This window comes from Apus apus, chromosome 14, assembly GCF_020740795.1.
Source record: "Apus apus isolate bApuApu2 chromosome 14, bApuApu2.pri.cur, whole genome shotgun sequence".
Taxonomy (NCBI): Eukaryota; Metazoa; Chordata; class Aves; order Apodiformes; family Apodidae; genus Apus; species Apus apus.
In genome coordinates, this window is record NC_067295.1 from 4,084,348 (window position 1) to 4,102,657 (window position 18,310).

At 47.9% G+C, this 18,310-nt stretch overlaps 1 protein-coding gene across 1 annotated transcript; it reads right to left on the bottom strand.

Moving 5' to 3' along the window:
- Nucleotides 1-249: 249 nt before the first annotated feature.
- Nucleotides 250-14,908, bottom strand: LOC127390427 (cytochrome P450 3A29-like). Its single transcript, XM_051632065.1, has 13 exons — nt 14,724-14,908; nt 13,760-13,853; nt 11,217-11,269; nt 9,777-9,876; nt 9,221-9,334; nt 8,538-8,626; nt 7,805-7,953; nt 7,203-7,330; nt 6,900-6,984; nt 5,770-5,930; nt 5,358-5,584; nt 3,630-3,792; nt 250-1,416 (listed from the first exon to the last, which is right to left on the bottom strand). The coding sequence occupies exons 1-13, from the start codon at nt 14,792-14,794 to the stop codon at nt 1,321-1,323; spliced, it is 1,530 nt and encodes a 509-aa protein (XP_051488025.1). The 5' UTR covers nt 14,795-14,908; the 3' UTR covers nt 250-1,320.
- Nucleotides 14,909-18,310: the final 3,402 nt, after the last annotated feature.

Here is an 18,310-nt window from a genome sequence, read left to right on the forward strand (position 1 = left end):
TCGGTAATCCGTGGTGCTACAAGGTGACGGTGGAAGAATGACCTGCAGAAGAGGACTTCTATCTCCACTCTGTGGCACACATTTTTTGAGGCAGAGGGACTTCCTTTGAAAATCCCACCAAAGAAGTGAGGAAGCCCATCTGGGAGAGGCGTTGAGACCACATTATTGTCTGACCAACACCTTTCATGAGATGTAAAGATGGATTCACTCACATGTAGAGGAAAGAACAGAAGCAGAGACAGACACCAGTTGGGTACAGAAGAGGTAAATGAGCTTTTTATTGCAGTTAGCCCTGCAGAAGCACCTTCTGGAAGAATAACATTAAATATGAGCATCCAGATCTTCTAGAATCCACAAAAATGACCAAGTCTAGCATGACTTTCCAGCTATAGACTGCAAAAGGCAACACACTTCTTTTAGTCTAGGATTCTCCAGGACACCTGAGGGCACTTAAGTGCTGCACCCTGCACCGTTACTAATCCAGTTCAACTGGTCTTACAATGGCCTAATGTAAATCAAGAGACTAAAAGGTGCCATGACAGCAGCACAGATGTATAGATTCTTGACAATCCCTTCTATAGGAGATGGCTGCATGCCTGTGGTAAAATAAACAATGAGGAGACAGACATGTGGGCACTTCTTTGCCACTCTGCAAATCTCTAGTCATTAGGGGTAACTGCTTGTCTCTGGGCTCCTCCAGTCAGCTCATCTGCACTCTGACTTATGCAAAAGCCATCCAAAATCACAAGAAAATCTCAATAAATCAGCATCAGAAAATTTGCCCCAAGTGTTCACTCCTGCAAGGATGTGAACATTTTAGCACTTGTCAGGGTCATAGCACACAGCTAAGGAAATAGCCCTGGACAACTCCGCATTCCCAGGAGAATCAAACCAGAAGACACACAGAATCACCCAGCAGGCAGAAGAAACAGGAGCAATGGTAGCATTACTTAACTCTGTGCAATTTGCTCTCCCTATCTTGATTTAAATTACACTGCCAGAAGAGACTGACAGTGTCTGGAAGCAAATTGCCTAGAAAAGTGCTTCTTCAGAGAGAGAGAAAAAAAAACCAAGTCCAAATAACTTGAGTGCAAATGGTCTTGCAAAATGCCTACTGTGATCGGGGACAGCAAGATCTGGGGCTACTTTTAATTAGGATAATGATCATGTAATTATGCTGGGCCAAACTCCTTAATGCCCTGTCATGAAAGGGGGGTTTGCACCACTGACATTTTTACAGCACACAGATCAATCTGGGTTCCTTTCAAGAGTTAGAGAAGGCACCATCAAACAAGACTCTCTGATCTGTTCCTGCTTCCTTCACTTCTCCAGATCAGCATGGGCTCTGGGAACCATCTTCAGGACGATGGGATACTTCGGTTGCATGAAACCTTTTGAGTCCAGAACCAGTGGGATCTTGAGTAGGAAGAAAAAAACCCACAAAATAGCCATATAAGCTGGGAAAAAGCCCAACAAGACCCCTGCAGCCCACATAGTCTCAGCCACTCTTTGTTTTCAATGCATTTTCTAACTTACAGACATATTTAAAGCAGGATTATCATTACTGCTCATGCAAAACAGCTATGAGCTGGGATTTAATAGCCCTCAGCTCCTGAATAAATTGGTTATTGAATTCTGGCTTTCAGATGGCATGGTAGGAAGAGCTGCACTGATCAACAGGCTACATGTGGAGGTAAAAACAGCCCAAATCCATCTGGGGAGCTACAGCTAAGGAGGGGCACCCAGTGCCATTTTGTTTAAAGCTGAAGTGTGTCAGGGCTAAGGGGAGCTAGATCATAATGGGAGCTGGAGGAGCAAGGAGCTCTCCAGGAAAAACAAAACTAAGATTGCTGCTCAGACTGAGTAGCAAAGGAAAAGCTTCCTCACGCAGAAGAGTGACAGGCTCCCTTGGGGTGGGCTGGAAACCTCAATAAAAAGAACATTTAAAACTGATGTTGCAGGGAGTTGTCTTGCAGGGGAGGAAAGGATGTTTTACCAAGTCTCCTCCATCAATTCAATGCTGCTCATATCCCAGATCTTCTGCCCATCAGGACAGCCCCAGCCTGACAAACTACATTAAAATCCCCATATCCCAGTAAGATTTGTTTCAGGAAATCTAAGCAATGTGGCTCAGAGCCCAATGTGCCATCAGTGGAGGAGTGAGAGGGGGCCTGCAGCTTCCATATACATATTCCAAAGGGATGTTCCAGCACAAATTTTTTCCTCCTGCTCTGATCTGATGTACATGACACCTTTTGTAGAAAAAAAAGGGCTGAAAGAGCCACATAAACCTATGGGCACCAATAATACAATACATATTTAACTTGTCTCCTTTTAATTAAAGGCAGTTATAAAAAGAATCAATTTTATGGATTGCAGAGGACTAGAAAAATGTCATTAGACTTGGGGGAGGGTGGATAGGTCACTGCATTGTTAATGGACTATTACAGTCTTTCACCTCCAGGTTACTAGTTGAGCTGCAATCTGAATCTGCAGAGATTCCAGCTGAGCACCCGTGCCAAGAAACAAAAAGGTTTTTTCTGTTTCTTACAACAAATGCCCTTTGAATACACTTGCTGGCCCCTCTGCTCTGATTTCCCAAGCTCACCCTGTGAATGAAATGCATTAATGGCAATGCCTTTTGTGGCAGCCAACGCAGAGAGCTGGGTCGGGGTTGGAAGCTAACACCAAATATAGTGCTCCCTGTCTCTGAGTCTTGGGGAGTTGCCCTGTTTTCAGGAGGGATTGCTTGACATAGCATTTCCAACAGCCATCCCATTTACTTCATGTCAAACAGCTCGGGTCTTGCTGTTCATGGGGGTCCTAGGCACAACCCAAACCTGGTGGGATCCTGCCCAACCTCAAAGGGGGAGAGCATCACCAACTCAAACTTAGCTCAGGCTAGACTTGCTTGAAAATTGTTACCCTTTAGAGACTGCCTGCTGGCCCATAACAGATGAATTTTGGTGCCCTTGGGATCCATCACAAAAATAACCACATTTGTGGTGCCAAGCATGGCTTGGAGCGGGATGGGGGGGATATTGTGCTTTGGGCAATCCTGCTTAAGCGGGGGAGTTGAACCAGATGACCTCTGGAGGTCCATTCCAACTCTGACAATGCCATGATTCCATGATATTCCCTTTCTGCTCTCTGGAGCAGGGTCTTCCCAAGCTGGGCCAGGGCAGGTTGGCAGTGTGCCATGGGGGACTGAGCAACCCACAACTCAGGTGCAACCAAAGAGAGGCTGAGGACTTCGGGGCTTTCAGCCTGACATATTCAACATTACATTTTCTTCTGTAAAGGCTTAAAATAATGTATCAGTAACTTGTGGTGAACCACTGAAGTTAACTGAGAAGATTTAAATTCAGTTATTCCCATATGCCTCTCTAATCCTCAGTGAATTCTTCCTCCCTGATCTCTGTGTGAAGTAGTAAAAACCAAGTCTGCAGACAAGGTTCAGCAGTTCTGAAGCTAAACGGTCTCTGAACTCCTCAGGGAAGAGAGGGATTTCATATGCATGAGAGAGAGTTCTCTGTTTGTCCCGAGATGTGGGCAAAAAAGAGCGTGCAGGGTCCATCTCAAGGGGGACTAAAGGACAGACAATGAAGCTCATCACCCTGTGTCCTCACCGGTGTGTCTTTGCATGTTCTGAATGTGAAGTTTTGCAGCAGGACAACCACGGCCACTTTCACGATGAGGAGGGCAAACCTCATTCCTATGCAGTTCCTGGGGCCAGCCCCAAACGGCAGGAAGGTATAGGGGTCAAAAGCCTCTTTGCTCTCTTTATTGAACCTGATTACAACAACAACAAAAAACAGTTAGATGCTGTTCTAGCTTTCAGATCTGAAGTGATGAGGGAGTCTGGGAAAGCAAAAGGTTTTTTTGTTTCTCTGTGTATTAGAATAACCTGGCTAAGACTATTTTGGACTCAATCTCTGCTTCTATCCTGGTACTTCAAGTTGGTTATGCATCTTCAGGTAGATCAGGTGAACAGGGAATAGCCGAAATATGCTAATGGATTTCATAGAATCACTTAGGCCTTTAAGATCATTGAGTCCAACCACTGACCCTACTCTACCAAGTCCAGTACTAAGCCATATTCCCAAGTGGCACACCTAGATGACTTTTAAACACATCCAAGGACAGTGACTCAACCACCTCCCTGGGCAGCACTACTCTTTGCAGAACTCCCTCTCTCTCAACAATGGCTCCCAGATTTCAAACCCTAAAACAAACAGGTCTACAGCTTCACGTCTTCCCTTTCAAGATCAAAGCACTGGGTGAACACAAAGACGTTCTCACCCTGCCTGACTAAAGACGTGGCTGCTTTTGAGACGCACCAGCCATTCCTCTCCTCATAATCAAAACAAGGAAAGAAAAATTAGCTTCACAGAGAAATTTGCCCGTGATACTTCTTAGCGATCCGTTAGTTTCTGTGTCAGAAAGCCTTTCACTCATGGTGCAGAAGGTCTAGGTACAAATCCCAGCCATAACAATTCAGCAGTGAAGTATCTCTCTAGCGAGACACCAACACATCCCTCTGATGGACTCCCAGCAAGGCAAGTGATCCTACAGAGCTCCTGACCAGCTACACATGCCTGCTTTGTCAGCTGGAGTAAGGATGGAGCTACTGGAGTAACTGCTATAACATGAACGTTGCCAAAGGACATTCAGATGGTTCCTTCTGCATTCAACACAAGGTGACCATAGGGGTCCATAGGTGATTCCAGCAGCACCCAACTTCCTCCCTAACTTCTACCTGACACTGCTGTCACATTTTGTCCCAAAGGTCACCTCATCTCCACACCAGAGTTAGCTTCCAGAGGAATTTCAACTCCTGGTGCAAGGACACAGATCTGCTTCTGCTCTCTCTCTGGGGCAGCCCTCAACATCTTCATGGCCAACTGGAGACTAGAAGGTCTCCCAGGTCTGCCTTGGGCTATTGCCTCATTTCTCAGGGTGTGACAGAGAGTCCTAAAAAAGGATTATTTCATAGCTTGAGTTGAAAAATTAAGTTTTATTTCCTACTCATCTTTGCCCTTCCACCACCAATCTGCACGGCATCATGCCAGTCACCCAATGGCTCTTGTTTTAGTATCTGGCCATAAACCCCTCAGAGTTACAGCTGCTGGGAGCTGCTCTCACTGTTGCTCCCTTCAATGCAGTTAATTAAATTCCATGCACAGTTTATGGATGTAGATCATAAAACTCCCCTCACGGTAATGCTGGGACTAGATGTCAGACAATGATAAATGCCTAATTTAAATGTTATAATCATGCCTTCCCCACTTCTGCTGCCATTTCCACTCCCAGGGTTGAAGTTGAGCATGCAGCTATTCCCCCCACCTCACCCTCACCTCTCAGGCCTGAACTCCTCTGGCTCCGGCCAGTACTCCGGGTCACAGTGCAGCACGTGGGCTGGGATCATGACCACCATGCCCTTTGGAATGGTGACACCATTGATCTCCACTGTCTTCTTGCAGACTCTCTCGATCCGTCCCCCAGCAGGGAAGAGCCGGAGGGTTTCGTTCACCACCATATCCAGATACTCCATCTGCGTGATGGCGCTGTACGTGGGGGCTGCCTGGGGAGGGGGACAGGATGGCTACAAACATGGGACTTCAATCCCCACCCTAAGGCCCCCTCCATTAGGAATCAGATATCAGAGGAAAGGAAATCTCCTCCACTCAGTTTCGTTTCTAGGCTGGGTTTTGGCTCAGGGACAGGGACAAGTGGGAACAACCCCAGCATCTCCCCACCCTCCCTTACCTTGTTGGGCAGGTTTGCATCAATCTCGTCCTGGAGCTGCTGCTGCACATCAGGGTGGGTGGCCAGCTTATATGATATGTAGCTGAGGGTGGAGCTGGTGGTCTCATAACCAGCAAAGACAAAGATAAGAGCCTGGGCCAGAATCTCCTCATCACTTAATGCTGAAAAGAGGCATAAAAGCACAGGCAAGAAGTTGAAGCCTACTATGATTAACCCCTGGGAATTCAGGATCCCTCTCATCAATCTAGGTAATGAGATTCACAACTACTTAACACTTGGTAAAGGAAACATCCAGCTAATCATGTGGAACCGCAAAGGGGTGGGTCTGGCACGGCTGTACAGCCGGAAAGCTGCTGTCAAGATCAGCAGTGTGACACTGCTGTCACTAAGAGCAGCATCAAGGTACATGCTGCCTGAGTCTGATACAAAAAGCCTCTGTTGTCTTCTGGGACCATGTTGCTGGACCAAAAAAACAATAGGAGCACATGCCAGGAAAAGTTAGAGATGAAGAGATGTTCAGCAGCTACTCTAAGCTGTGAGGTGAGCCTTGTGCTGCTGAGGGATTAGGAGCCCTGAGGAAAATGTGGTAATAAGGACAATGCAGGATTTAATGCTGGTACTGCAGTCATGTCTAAGTGCTGCTGGGATGCTGCAGTGCAGGGTGCTGCACACTCTGTCCTGGCACCTCAGAAGTTCACAAGCATCCTGCCTGGACAGAGGTTGATGGACTGGGATTGTTCCTTGGCCAAGCCATTATTTTCTAAATCTAAGAGTTTATCTAGGATGAGGAATAGAGATGAGCTCCCAGATGAGCAAGGCATGTGCAGCATATGTGCCCTGTATGGTTTATGAAACGCAGCCAACATTGCTGGCTATCAGAGAAGAGAAAAGAAACAGGAGTATGGAGATACTCACTCTGTTTGTTGCACAAACAAACCTCAGGATTTATCCCAGGAAATGGGATATAATAAAATATGGCTGATATGTGATAAGCATTAGTATGGCTGCACTAATGAGCTCTTGAATCTTCCATAGGATGAATGACTAAAATCCTCTCCTACTTCTTTCCTTAAACTGCAAGAGGAACTAACATGCCTCCTACTGAGAGGAGGACAGAATTCGAGACCTACTTTTGTCCGAGTTGGTCTCAGCAGACTTGGAGCTGTCATGTGAGTTCTGAGAGTCAATCATGAGTTGCAGAAAATCAACGCGATCCTGGGGAGAAACAGAGGCAGTCAGAGAAGATGTGGGTAGAGGAAGGAGGCAAACCTTGTCCTTGCTCAGACACTTGCTCCATTTACATCCCCAGTGGTAGGCCTCAGTGCACTTTGAAGTTCAGCCTGGATACCTTCTATGATCTCCACCAGGTCCCTCCTCTGCACTCAGAAGGACAGCACAGTGAAGACACAAAAGGCCACCTGGTTTGGACTCACCATGCTGCTGCCCTTGTCTCGTTCCTCCCTCATTTTTTTGAAGACATTCTTGAAGAACATCATGACCTCTGAGGGTAACAGAGTGACATTCATCTTCTCCAGCACTGGGGTAATGAAGGGGAACAAAACTAAAGCAAGATAAAAAGAACAACATATTATATCTCAAAGGGGCCCAAGGACCTAGAAAGTGGCACAAACAATAGAAAGAAGAAGGGTAAATTGCTTTTTGTTGCTTTCAGCTCTTTTTTGACCTAAGCGTGGCTGGCATGCCACAGCAACTGAATTTCCCCTCCATCTATCACTATATGGCCACAAGGCCATATCAAGTGTAGCTCTCTGTGACAGAGAAGTTCTCCATCACACCTCTACAAACAGGGTCTCTGTTTCTAGGAGGTGCTGCAAAGACCCCCATGTGCTAAATAAACCCTGACTGGTTTCCCTGAGGAACTATTCCCACAGGTCTGCCAGGATTAATCTAATCCTGCAAAGTATCTCACATGTGGTAAAGAGGACTCAAAGCTGCTAAGGGAGCTACCAGGAAAGGCAGGTGGTCACCCCCTTTGACATCAATTCAGGGCTGCATGAGATGGGGTGTGTCATACCTAAGAACATGAAAATGGGGCTCAGGAAACTGAATTTGAGAAATTTCTTAATGTTGGTGACAAAGGGGTCAGTGGGGTTGTTCAGGGAGTCAATATTCACACTGAAAGAAGTGCTGGTCACCACATCCATGCTGTAGGCTCCAAAAATGCTAAGTAGAGAAGAAGAGAGAGTGAATGGGATGAACACAACCAGAGTAGTGAGTAACAGCCCAGCTAGGAACAATGCTGGAGAGAGGGAATTCCTTTTAACCAAAAACTCTGTGCAGTGTCCTAACACAGTAGGTCCTGTCCTGATTTGGCAGGAGCCATCATTGGTTTCCCCAGCTACGTTCATCCTCTGTTTCTTCTCAGCATCAAAAACCTAGGCTGTAGTTGGAAAGCACTGAACTGCAGTCTGGGGTAAGAAAGGCTGTATTCGGATTTCCATCTGTAAAAGAGATTGTAAATATGACATCTAAAAATACCACATCTTGCAGGGCTTCTGGAATGGGCCCTACATCTTCCTTGAAATCCATCTGCAGTAAAATGGAACAGGGAAGAGAGCACTGATACTCCATTAGAGCAGAACACAGCAAGCCCATCACCGAGGAACACACCATGTCCAAAACCACTATGGAGTTTGCATCCATAGTTGACAAGGGATCTATGCTGCAGCATGGAAAAAGGTCTCCAAAACTGCCCCTTCCCCACACCGAACACAAATTTTCTCTGTCAGCCCCACACAGTTACTCACTCCTTCATGTTCAGGGACTCATTGTTAGCCACTTTTTTCTCAATGTTCTTCACTAATTTTTCACCATAGAGATTAATGATAGGGAACATCTGAAACGCAAACCAAAAAGCAAAAGGCACTGTTGACTCTTTCACCTCCACCAAGGCTGAACAGTCCCACACTGCCATCTGCGACTTCCCAAGGCTTTGGCTGATGGAGGAAGGGTAGGCAAGGAAAGATAGTATTTCCAAGCTTCAGACGTTGCATTCTCTCATCTTTAATAACCAGTCCACAGAGCTCATATGACTATGATTAAGGTTCTTCTCCCAAAATCCACATCTAGCTCCCACTCTAGCTAAGCATCCACTCCAGCTGGGAGTGAACGTGGCTCCTGAGCATACAGAAAATGGGTACCCATGGTCTGAATGATGCACTTAGCAAGAAGAAACTACAGGTCACAGGGCCAACAGCCTCAGCTTGCAACAGCCTGTGTGCCATTTTTCCCCCCACACCCTTCCCCCGACTCTCTCCCCACGATGGCAGGCAGCCACCATGTTGCTGAACTGCACCCCACAACGCAGGTGCTACTGGATGTGGTCTTGACAAAGGGGGTGACTTCCCCATTTGAAGGGAAGGTCTGTTCTCAGAAATAGCCCAGTCCTGCTCCAGCCATTGATGCAAAGAACCAGTGGTCTCTGCTTTACCTCCTTCAGCCTCCCACTGGTGAAGGTTGGAGACAGCACAGTACGGATCCTTTTCCACTGCTCATCTGCAGCCACGTTGAGGGCTGACTCCAGGATCCCGTTCAGGCCAAAGTTCTGCACAGGGAGAACATTGCAGCAAAAGGGACAGGGTTATACAAGGAGACGGGGGAAGGTTTCCACTCTCTTCCATGTGACAGAGATGCAAAAAAAAACCCCAACAACCCCACCACAGAATGCTGACTTGGCCCCTCAAGTCATATTGGCTGTACCTCAACCAGCCAACAACAGGAATGGAAACAAAAGCGTTTGGAGTCATAAACGGTACCAGCCACAGGGCACATCCGGGCTGATGTCCCAGTGTCTTAGCCACAGTGGCCTCCATGCTTCCAGCAGAGTTCTGTTGTTGGTACCATTGGCATCATCAATAAACTGGGGCACAACAGAGAGCAATTAATTCCTGAAGGGCTCAGAGAAGAACAGAACCCAGGAAGAAACTATTTCTTTCTTGCTGCACGTGCTCTGTGCTGGAGAGCAAAGCAGGGGATTAGACACCTACCCGGCGATTGGTAAAAATGCCATAGCACTCTTTCACCAGGATGGTTTTGATGAGGGTGGGGTCCAAAACAGCCATCACAGGCTGCCTGCCATCATAAATCCTAAGCCAAGAGAAACTCACAATCAGTCCATAGCTCCTCGTCAGCTGGAGAAAAGCAGCCTCCTTTGTCTGTGGCCAGAGCTACGCACTCTGCTGAAGCCCAAAGGGTTTGGACCAGCCGAGTCCCTTTTGACAAAACAGCCAAAGGGATGAGGCTGAAACTGGTTTATTATGTAGTAAAGCAGGACAAAGGGAAAGAAAGTGCCAAGCGCAGACAACATGAGCATTTCTAGTCATCATTTGTGGTATGAAAGAGTTGCCAAAGCAGTGTGGGTTTAGATAAAAGGCAGCTTTTTGCCACAACACTGATCCCCTGCACTTGGGCTGCCTGAGCTCTGTTTCCACAGCTGGAAGCTGGAGTCAATAAATCCACACCAAACAGCCTACCTATGGGGTAAAGAGATTTTCCTGTTTGGCCTACAAGGCAATGAGAGGGGAAAACTCATCTGTCTCCTCCATTTTCCAATAAACAGAGACAGAAAAACTTAAAAGCCATGGTGTGGGCTAAAGGGCAGGGAGCCTTGAGCCACAGCTGAGGGAAGCTGCTGCCTTCCAAGAGGTTTCAGAACATTTTATCTTTCAAAAATACGTGCTAGGTTTCATGAAGCCTCCTGGGATATTTCTGAGCAACATTTTTTGCCTCAGTTTGAGAGGTTCTCAATAGAAGCATGATAAGAGGCCCCTGCACAAAACCAGCAGCGTGCAGGGAGTGGGGAGGCAGGTTGAAAGGTAACTTGTGCCCCAGCCCTGGGAGAAGCAGGGAGCAAGATGAAAAACACAGTGGCAGCCTGCAGCTTGCTTTCTGCTCAAGACAGACAGAAGAGCAGCTTCAAAAGTATGAGGCTCAGTTTGACACCAAGCAGTGGAGTTTTCTGGGCAGGCAGCGTGGTTGGGAAGTGGATGGTGCCTTCCCTCCCTAATGCATCTGGAGCTAAGAGATAAAGGTATTGCTGTGCTGATTTGGCGGGTGTTGGTGGACCAGGGGAGCTCCCTGAGCTCTCTGTGGTGCGAATTCTCCCGGCCCTGAGGTCACTGCTCTTCAGGTTTTAATGCTCCCAAAAGGGAAAAGAAAAAAGGTTATTTTCAAAGCTTATTAAAAAAAAAAATGATCCCCCAGCCTGGCTGCCACCATCCCAGCCCTACACTGTACTGAAATCCCAGCAGGAGAGAAGCCTTGGAGAGATAGCTGGAGGCTTTCCCAGTAGTGAACCTGGATTTTCCCAAGCTGTCACTGGTAGAATTACAGTGCTGAGACACAGGGGCAATGTACCTTTTACCACTCTTTTCTGGGGCTGCAAAGCACCCCAAACAGGCTGTTTTGTTCTGCAGAAAGAAACTCACCCCCAGATTTTCCCATATTTTTCAAAGCACATCTGATCAAAATCCCGGACACCCTGCAAAAGAAGAAAGGAGAAATGAACAGTTTGCCAGCTAAGAGTGATCAAAGCAATTCACAGCTGGCAGCACAGTGCATCCCACAGACCCATTGTAAGTGGCAGAGGTTGGGGGATGCATGGCAGCTCTTAAAAGTCATGTAGACACTTAGGTGACATTTGTACTGGAGGGAAAAAAGAGCAGAGAGGGGAAAAAAAAAAAAGAAGCACTTTCAACTTCTGCTAGCCCACCTGAGCTAAAAATATAATGAAAACAAGGTAGGAGAGGATACACAGTTTTACCATGAGCAGAGTTAGCAGGCAGAACCAGATCCCAGGGTGTCCTTTCATCTTCAGCTCAACAAGTTAAGAGCTGCTACTGCCCTGATCTCATGAGATCTTGTGCTGCAGTTAGTGAACCAGAGTGCTGATGGCTTTTTTGTTTTGCTTTGTTTCCATTCATAGAATCATAGAATCCTAGGGGTTGGAAGGGACCTCGAAAGATCATCTAGCCCAACCCCCCTGCCAGAGCAGGGTCACCTAGAGTACATCACACAGGAAGGCGTCCAGGCGGGTCTTGAATGTCTCCAGTGAAGAAGACTCCACAACCTCTCTGGGCAGCCTGTTCCAGTGCTCTGTCACTCTCACAGTAAAAAAAGAATTTCTGATATTCACCTTAAACCTCCTATGCTCCAATTTGTATCCATTACTCCTTGTCCTATCACTGGTCATCACTGAAAAAAGCTTAACTCCATCTTCTTGACACTCACCCTTTACGTATTTGTAAACATTGATGAGGTCACCCCTCAGTCTCCTTTTCTCCAAACTAAAGAGACCCAGCTCCCTCAGCCTTTCCTCATCAGGGAGATGTTCCACTCCCTTAATCATCTTTGTGGCTCTGTGCTGGACTCTTTCAAGCACTTCCCGGTCCTTCCTGAACTGAGGGGCCCAGAACTGGACACAATACTCCAGATGCGGCCTCACCAATGCAGAATAGAGGGGGAGGAGAACCACTAAGGTTTTAACTGATGTTACATGTAAGGATGAAACTTATGGGACACAGAACACTCACCATGCAACGACTAAACCATTAGAAAGAGACCACATGCATGTTGTAAGCCCTGCAAACATCAGCTAAACCATCTCTGTTGTGGTCTGTCCCAGCAAGCAGCTCAATATCACGCAGCCACTTGTTCACTGTCCCCTGTCCCCCCTGGGGAGCAGGGGCAAGAATAAGAAGGGCAGAGACACTTGTGAGTTGAGATAAAAACAATTTAATAATTGAAATATAATAAAAATAATAGAATATACAAACAAGTGATGCACAGTGCAACTGCTCACCACGGGCTGAGCAATGCTCAGTCCATCCCTGGCTAGCAATCCTGGAGGATAGAATTCCCAAAACCCCAACCCCAGAAGAGAGACAGACTTCCCAGCCAGCCTTTGTCTTGCTGCAAGATCTGGAATATCCCAACGCTGCCAATTTGGATCCATTGTTTTTCCAGCTTCTTGTTCACTCACACAGGAGCAAATCATGGGAAGCTGAAAAGCCCTTGATTTCTCAGCAACAACTAAGAGTGTAAGTGTACTATCAACATGCTTCTCATGCTAAATCCCACACTAAATCAAAGCACAATGCTATTCTAGCTACTAAGAAGAAAATTTTCTCTATCTCAGCCAAAATCAGAACAACTTCTTTCATTAAAACTAATACATTTTGTTGTGCATTTGCAGTCAGTTACCAGGGACCAGCTGCCACCCAGTTAACTGCTAAGGTTTGGTAACTTCATCATAGAATGGTTTACCCCTGCATGGGCAGGGACACCTTTCACTAGACCAGGTTGCTCCAAGCCCCATCCAATCTGGCCTTGAACACTTCCAGGGATGGGGCCTCCACAGCTTCTCTGGGCAACCTGGGCCAGTGTCTCACCACCCTCACACTACAGAATTTCTTCCTAATGTCTAACCTAAATCCACCCTCTTCCAGTTTAAAACCATTATCCCTTGTCCTGTCGCTCCATGTCCTTATAAAAGTCTCTCCCCAGCTTTCTTGTAGGCACCCTTCAGGTAATAATTGAATTTTATTTAGAAACCTCTTTGGTTTAGCTTCAGGATAGCCTGACAGCAAGCAGCTTGATGGTGCACTGCTGGGGCTAATTCAGCCTCTTCATAGGGATGAACAAAGCACAAAGAAACACACAGTTCTCAGAAATCAGCAGTCTTAGACATCTCTCCAGTATTTTTTTTCATTTGTAATTTAAATTATTACTCTGTCCCTAGATTTCTACCTGCTTCCCAGGAGCTAAAGTTCTGTTGGAAACAAAGGGGCTGAAACATACAGCATACCTCATTCGGGTCAAGCAGACCCTAAAAGTAATTTCTGTGTTCTCTGTCCTACCTGAAAGCATCGTTTCCATCCAACTGAATCAAGGGCAGGGAAAAGAGATACGCAAAGGATGGGAAAAAGTAAGAACCTAAGGCAACTATGGAGTAGCAGCTGCCAGTACTCACACGCCGGTACTCCAGGAAAGTCCCGAAAAATGGCACAGGTTGTGGCCCAGGAATGCCCAGCTTCTTGAAGGTCCTATAGGGCCATATCCCATACCTGCCAAGCAAAGAGCGTGTGAGATACATTTATCTAACAAAAAGAGAAGGTTCTTCAACCTGAGCACAGCGAACACCTTAAATAGCTGGTTCCTGCCACCCAGAGAAATCCAAAATTCTGGACCAGCAGCACCAGACCTGCTGAGGATACTCTCTTTCTGCAATAAATGCAGGATCACTTGGGGTGCAAGATAATTCAGGATACATTTTGGCACAAGACAAGGGCTGAAAGGAGCTGCAGCCCAGCCTAGGCAAACACAGCACACCTGGGCACCTCAGGTTTTTATTTGGGGCCCTCAGTTAGTCTCCCAGATTAGAGATCAGTGACTCAGGTGACTGAAGAAAGGTCTCACAGGAATTAAGATCTCCAGTTGAGAGCTGCCCTTGTGTGTCTACCAAGACCTACTGTGATGCTCAGGTGGCCGAGCCACGGCAGCTGAGCAGGGACATCACTTATGACTGCGAAATGAAGTTCTGGGTGGTACAGCTCACTGCAGCTCCCCTGAGTGACACACGAAAAAAGGCCAATTTTGCCAACCTAACTATTTAAACGAGGGCTTCTGCTGGCATGGACACCCCCCTGCCCTCTCCCCGCGCCCAGCCAGGGGCACACCCTTCGCCCCGAAGTGCACTTACTTCGCTTTTGCATCTGCTGAGAGAAGCAACAAAACCCAAACCAAACAAGTTTCTTAGCAAGTCCCTCTGGCTCAGCTTCCCCAGTCCCCTCGGCGGGCCAGGGGGGAAGCTTGCAGCCCCCTTCGCCAGCCCTCGCCTCGACAAGGAGGCCGAGGATGGCTTTTTGAACGGGAATTGAGGTCCCTGGGGACGCCCCCCTCCCCAGCTGCCCACGCGGGCTCCGAACGCTACTCACAGCAGCAGGAGGCCGAGGAACGCGGCGAGGAGCAGCCAAGTGACAGAGGAAAAGTGGGGCAGGAGATCCATGGCGGTTTCAGCCTGCCCTCGCGGGATCCGTTGCCGAAGAAGCCGCGGCCTTGTATTAGGAATTTATGATGTTCCTGCCCGGCCTTTGGCCGCGGCCCCCCCGGGCACAGGGCGCAGCTGCCGCACATGACGAGGAAGGAGGAGTCGTCTTGTTTGCTCAGCAGCTCAAACTTTAACCCTTGGGCCGGTTGCTGCCGGGATGGGCCTGTCAATAGGCCGCCCAGCTCCGCAAGTGGCGATATTTGAAACTGCTTGAAAGCACAGGATTTACGAGAACGCAAAGACCATCGGCTTCCTTAGCTGCTGCTCCTGCTGCCGCAGCCACGCTGACCCAGACCCCCTTGCCCCGCCGCGTCCCGCCTCTGCCAGCTTCCTGCCTTTTATCGACGGGGAGAATCGGGAGGGACAAGGAGCAGCTCCTGTTCGCTACCCACCTGCCGGGCACGGTGCTCTGGCTGGGTAGATCACCATATACCTTCCCTTGCTGCCTCCCCGTCTTGTCCCCATTTATCTTGCCCTCCCGCACCTCCTGTTTCAAGTCCAGGAGAAGACAGACCTGTGGGGAGACACTTGCCCAGGGCTGCAAGGGGTCTGTCGTCGTCAGGCAGAGACCCCCGGCCCTCCGAGGGCCCAAGCTGACAGCCCAGAGCCCATGGGAATTCTGCCTGACATCCCACTGCTCAGCTTGGTGGCTTTGCTGACCTGCCTGCCCGTGTCCCGAGCCCCAGAAAACCACCAGGACACGGGCATCCATGTCTCCATGTTGTCTCCGTGGCTCCACAGATTTGAGAACATCATCGCTGATCAAAATTCCACCTCCCAGCCACAACTGCTGCCGCAGGTCAGAGCTGCAGGTGGGGAAATTCTGAACACTCATCATCACATAATTTTGTACAAAATGAAGGTGTTAAAGTGATGCTTTTATACTCACAGAGCTCTTTGGACCAAAGGCAGTGGTAGAGCGTGTACTTACAGAGACTATTTTTTAATGTGAAATGGCACCCAGGAGGGATAAAGCAGAGAGGAGGGCTCACCAGATCATGTTTCCTGGCAACATTTAGAGGGTTTTAGCATTGTAGGCAAGCAAACTGCACAAAGGTGCTGCAGGTGAGGCTGCCATGGCATCCCAGCACCTTGTCTAGGAGAAAGGAAGAAAGTTGCTCAAGTTTGGGCTACACAGCTCTCATCTGTTCCAGGCTGTTGACCCCAGAAAAACATCTTGTGGTATCAAAAGGGGGAGCGATGGGTGCTCCCCACTGTGCTCATCCAGATGTGCCAGACTGAGTGACAACAGCAGTAGCAGCAGACTGTGAGTTGACATCAATGCTTCTTCTAAATTCACCTGTTTCACAAAATTGTCACTTCTCCTTGCCCCTCCCATTTCAGAGAATAACGTACTGAAAAGAAAATGTCTCAGAGGGAGCTGTTAAACCCAATTGGTAAGAGCCACATCAACAGCCAGGACCTCTTTGGTGCACTAAGCTATGCGTACAGTTATATACGAGAAGACAGAGATAGTTTATGGCCCTGGCCATAATGTTTGTAGAGTTAATTATCTGTACTTGTGGGGGACCCAGAGTGGTCCAAAAGGATCCTCCTCCTCTGGGTCATGAGCAGGCATGACCTCAGCCTCTCTGACACTGCCCTTCTTACCAAGAGTGCCATTGCTTTCCCCATTAGTAAGAAAACCCAAGGACTCTAAAGAGGTTTGTGGGAGCCCTGGCAATATGCACAGCGCTTTAAGAAGTCTGTATGTTCTTTCACCTTGGGTAGGGGAGGAGTAACTCAGTGTGACCCCTGCTTCCCTCCATGACAAGTCCACTCATAGTGCTCCTGGACACTGCTGAAGCTGTGGTCCATTGCACCATGGTGGCTCCTGGAGTGTTTGCTCCTGCCACACCTCCCTGGAAACAAACCTGGTTCAATATTAACTCACATGCTATCTACCATTCCTTATTGCAGCAGTGGCAGGGTGTTTGGCTTTCCTGCATGGAATACTTTCCTTGTGTTTGTGTTACTGTCATCCTGGGGCACAACACCCTTCCGCTGTGGCCAGCACCCAGCGCTCCACTCCAAGAGACAGGTGGCCAAGCAGATATGTGGGCTTACAAAACTGATGGTCACCATGGTTAATATAAACAGAAGAGGATTTGAGCTGTGATAGCTGGCTGTGGTCACTGGTAGTGTCATAGCTGTAAAAACTGGTCAGCACATCTTAGAGCAGCCAGGGAAACAGCTGAATCAATGAGGCATAGATGATATTAGACTTCATGCAGAACTTCAGAGGAGCAGGGCTGACAAAGGAAAAGACCTTCTGTTTTTAAAAACTCCCAAAGGGACTGCTGAACTGTGGAGTCCTTCCTGGAGGAGAGGGGGTTTTACCACTAGTGCTCTGGTTGGCAGGACTGAAAGAGGCCAAGGGTAGAGGGGTCCTGCATAGATGCAGATTACTGGGTTAGGAGACCACCCCCAGGAGACATGCTCTGCTGCATCTCAGGCTTTTTCTTTAGTGGCTGTTTGGTAGACCCAAAAGTTTTCCTTTCCCCCACACCCTATGGAAAAAAAAACAATAAAAATCACAGGGTAACACACAAAAGTCTCCTAATGGATGTTGCAAAATGTCAGCCTTGTTAAAAAACAGGCTTTTATTCACTCATTGTCCCATCTTTAAAAATTCTCTTCTAATGTTCCCCTCGCCCCACAAGTGGGATCACAAGCTGTTTATTTCTGGCTCACCCGTACAAACCTTGCTCTCAAATGAGCCTCTCAAAAGGACCAAATGGGAAAGCACCAGATGTATAAGTTCCTTGAAGAGCTCCAGCAGCTGGAGAATGACCGAGGGCTGGCACCAGCTTCTGCCTTCCTTCTCACCAAGCTTGAAACCACACAGCACGTCATGGCTGGGTATTTCTGGGTCCTCTGCAGAGCAAAATCACCATGGTGCTCCTTTCATCCAGTAATGCTGCTGAATGCTCCTGAAGTGTCAACAGCTGAAACCCATCTCCCTTTCACTCTATAATTTCTGAGCAAGGACAGAAAATTATAAGCAACAACCAGCGTTACAGCATAAAACCAGTGACAGGAAGCACAGAGGGGGCAGTGCTGTGTGCATTCCCCATGCTCCTGGACACCAGCTCCCCCAAGGACAGCCTCTCCTTTGCCCACCTCACTTTGTACCAGAGAAGAATCATAAAATAGAATCACAGAATGAGTTGGGTTGGAATGGACCTCAAAGATAATATAGTTCAACCCCCTGCCACAGGCTGGGACACTTTCCACTAGGCCAGGTTGCTCCAAGCCTTGTCCAACCTGGCCTTGAACACTTCCAGGCAACGTCCCTGTCTTTTCAGACCTCCCAGTTGGTAGCTCAGCCTCCCTTGATGAAGCAGCCATTACCTTCCAGAAGGTGAAATGGCGTGGCCACATTTGCAATTACCTCAGTTCTGCTGAGCCACTTCTAAATCAGAAGGCAAGCCAGAAAAAAATACAATCATGAAATGGCCCTGAAGACAGCAG

What these genes read in the sequence shown, in the direction of transcription:
- LOC127390427 (XM_051632065.1), bottom strand. Translation starts at nt 14,794, where the DNA reads ATGGATCTCCTGCCCCACTTTTCCTCTGTCACTTGGCTGCTCCTCGCC. An exon ending in GAGTCCCTGAACATGAAGGA is followed by an intron (nt 7,954 to 8,537) that starts GTGAGTAACTGT and finishes TTCTCTACTTAG; the next exon opens with CATTTTTGGAGCCTACAGCA. An exon ending in ATGCAAACCTGCCCAACAAG is followed by an intron (nt 5,585 to 5,769) that starts GTAAGGGAGGGT and finishes CCCCCTCCCCAG; the next exon opens with GCAGCCCCCACGTACAGCGC.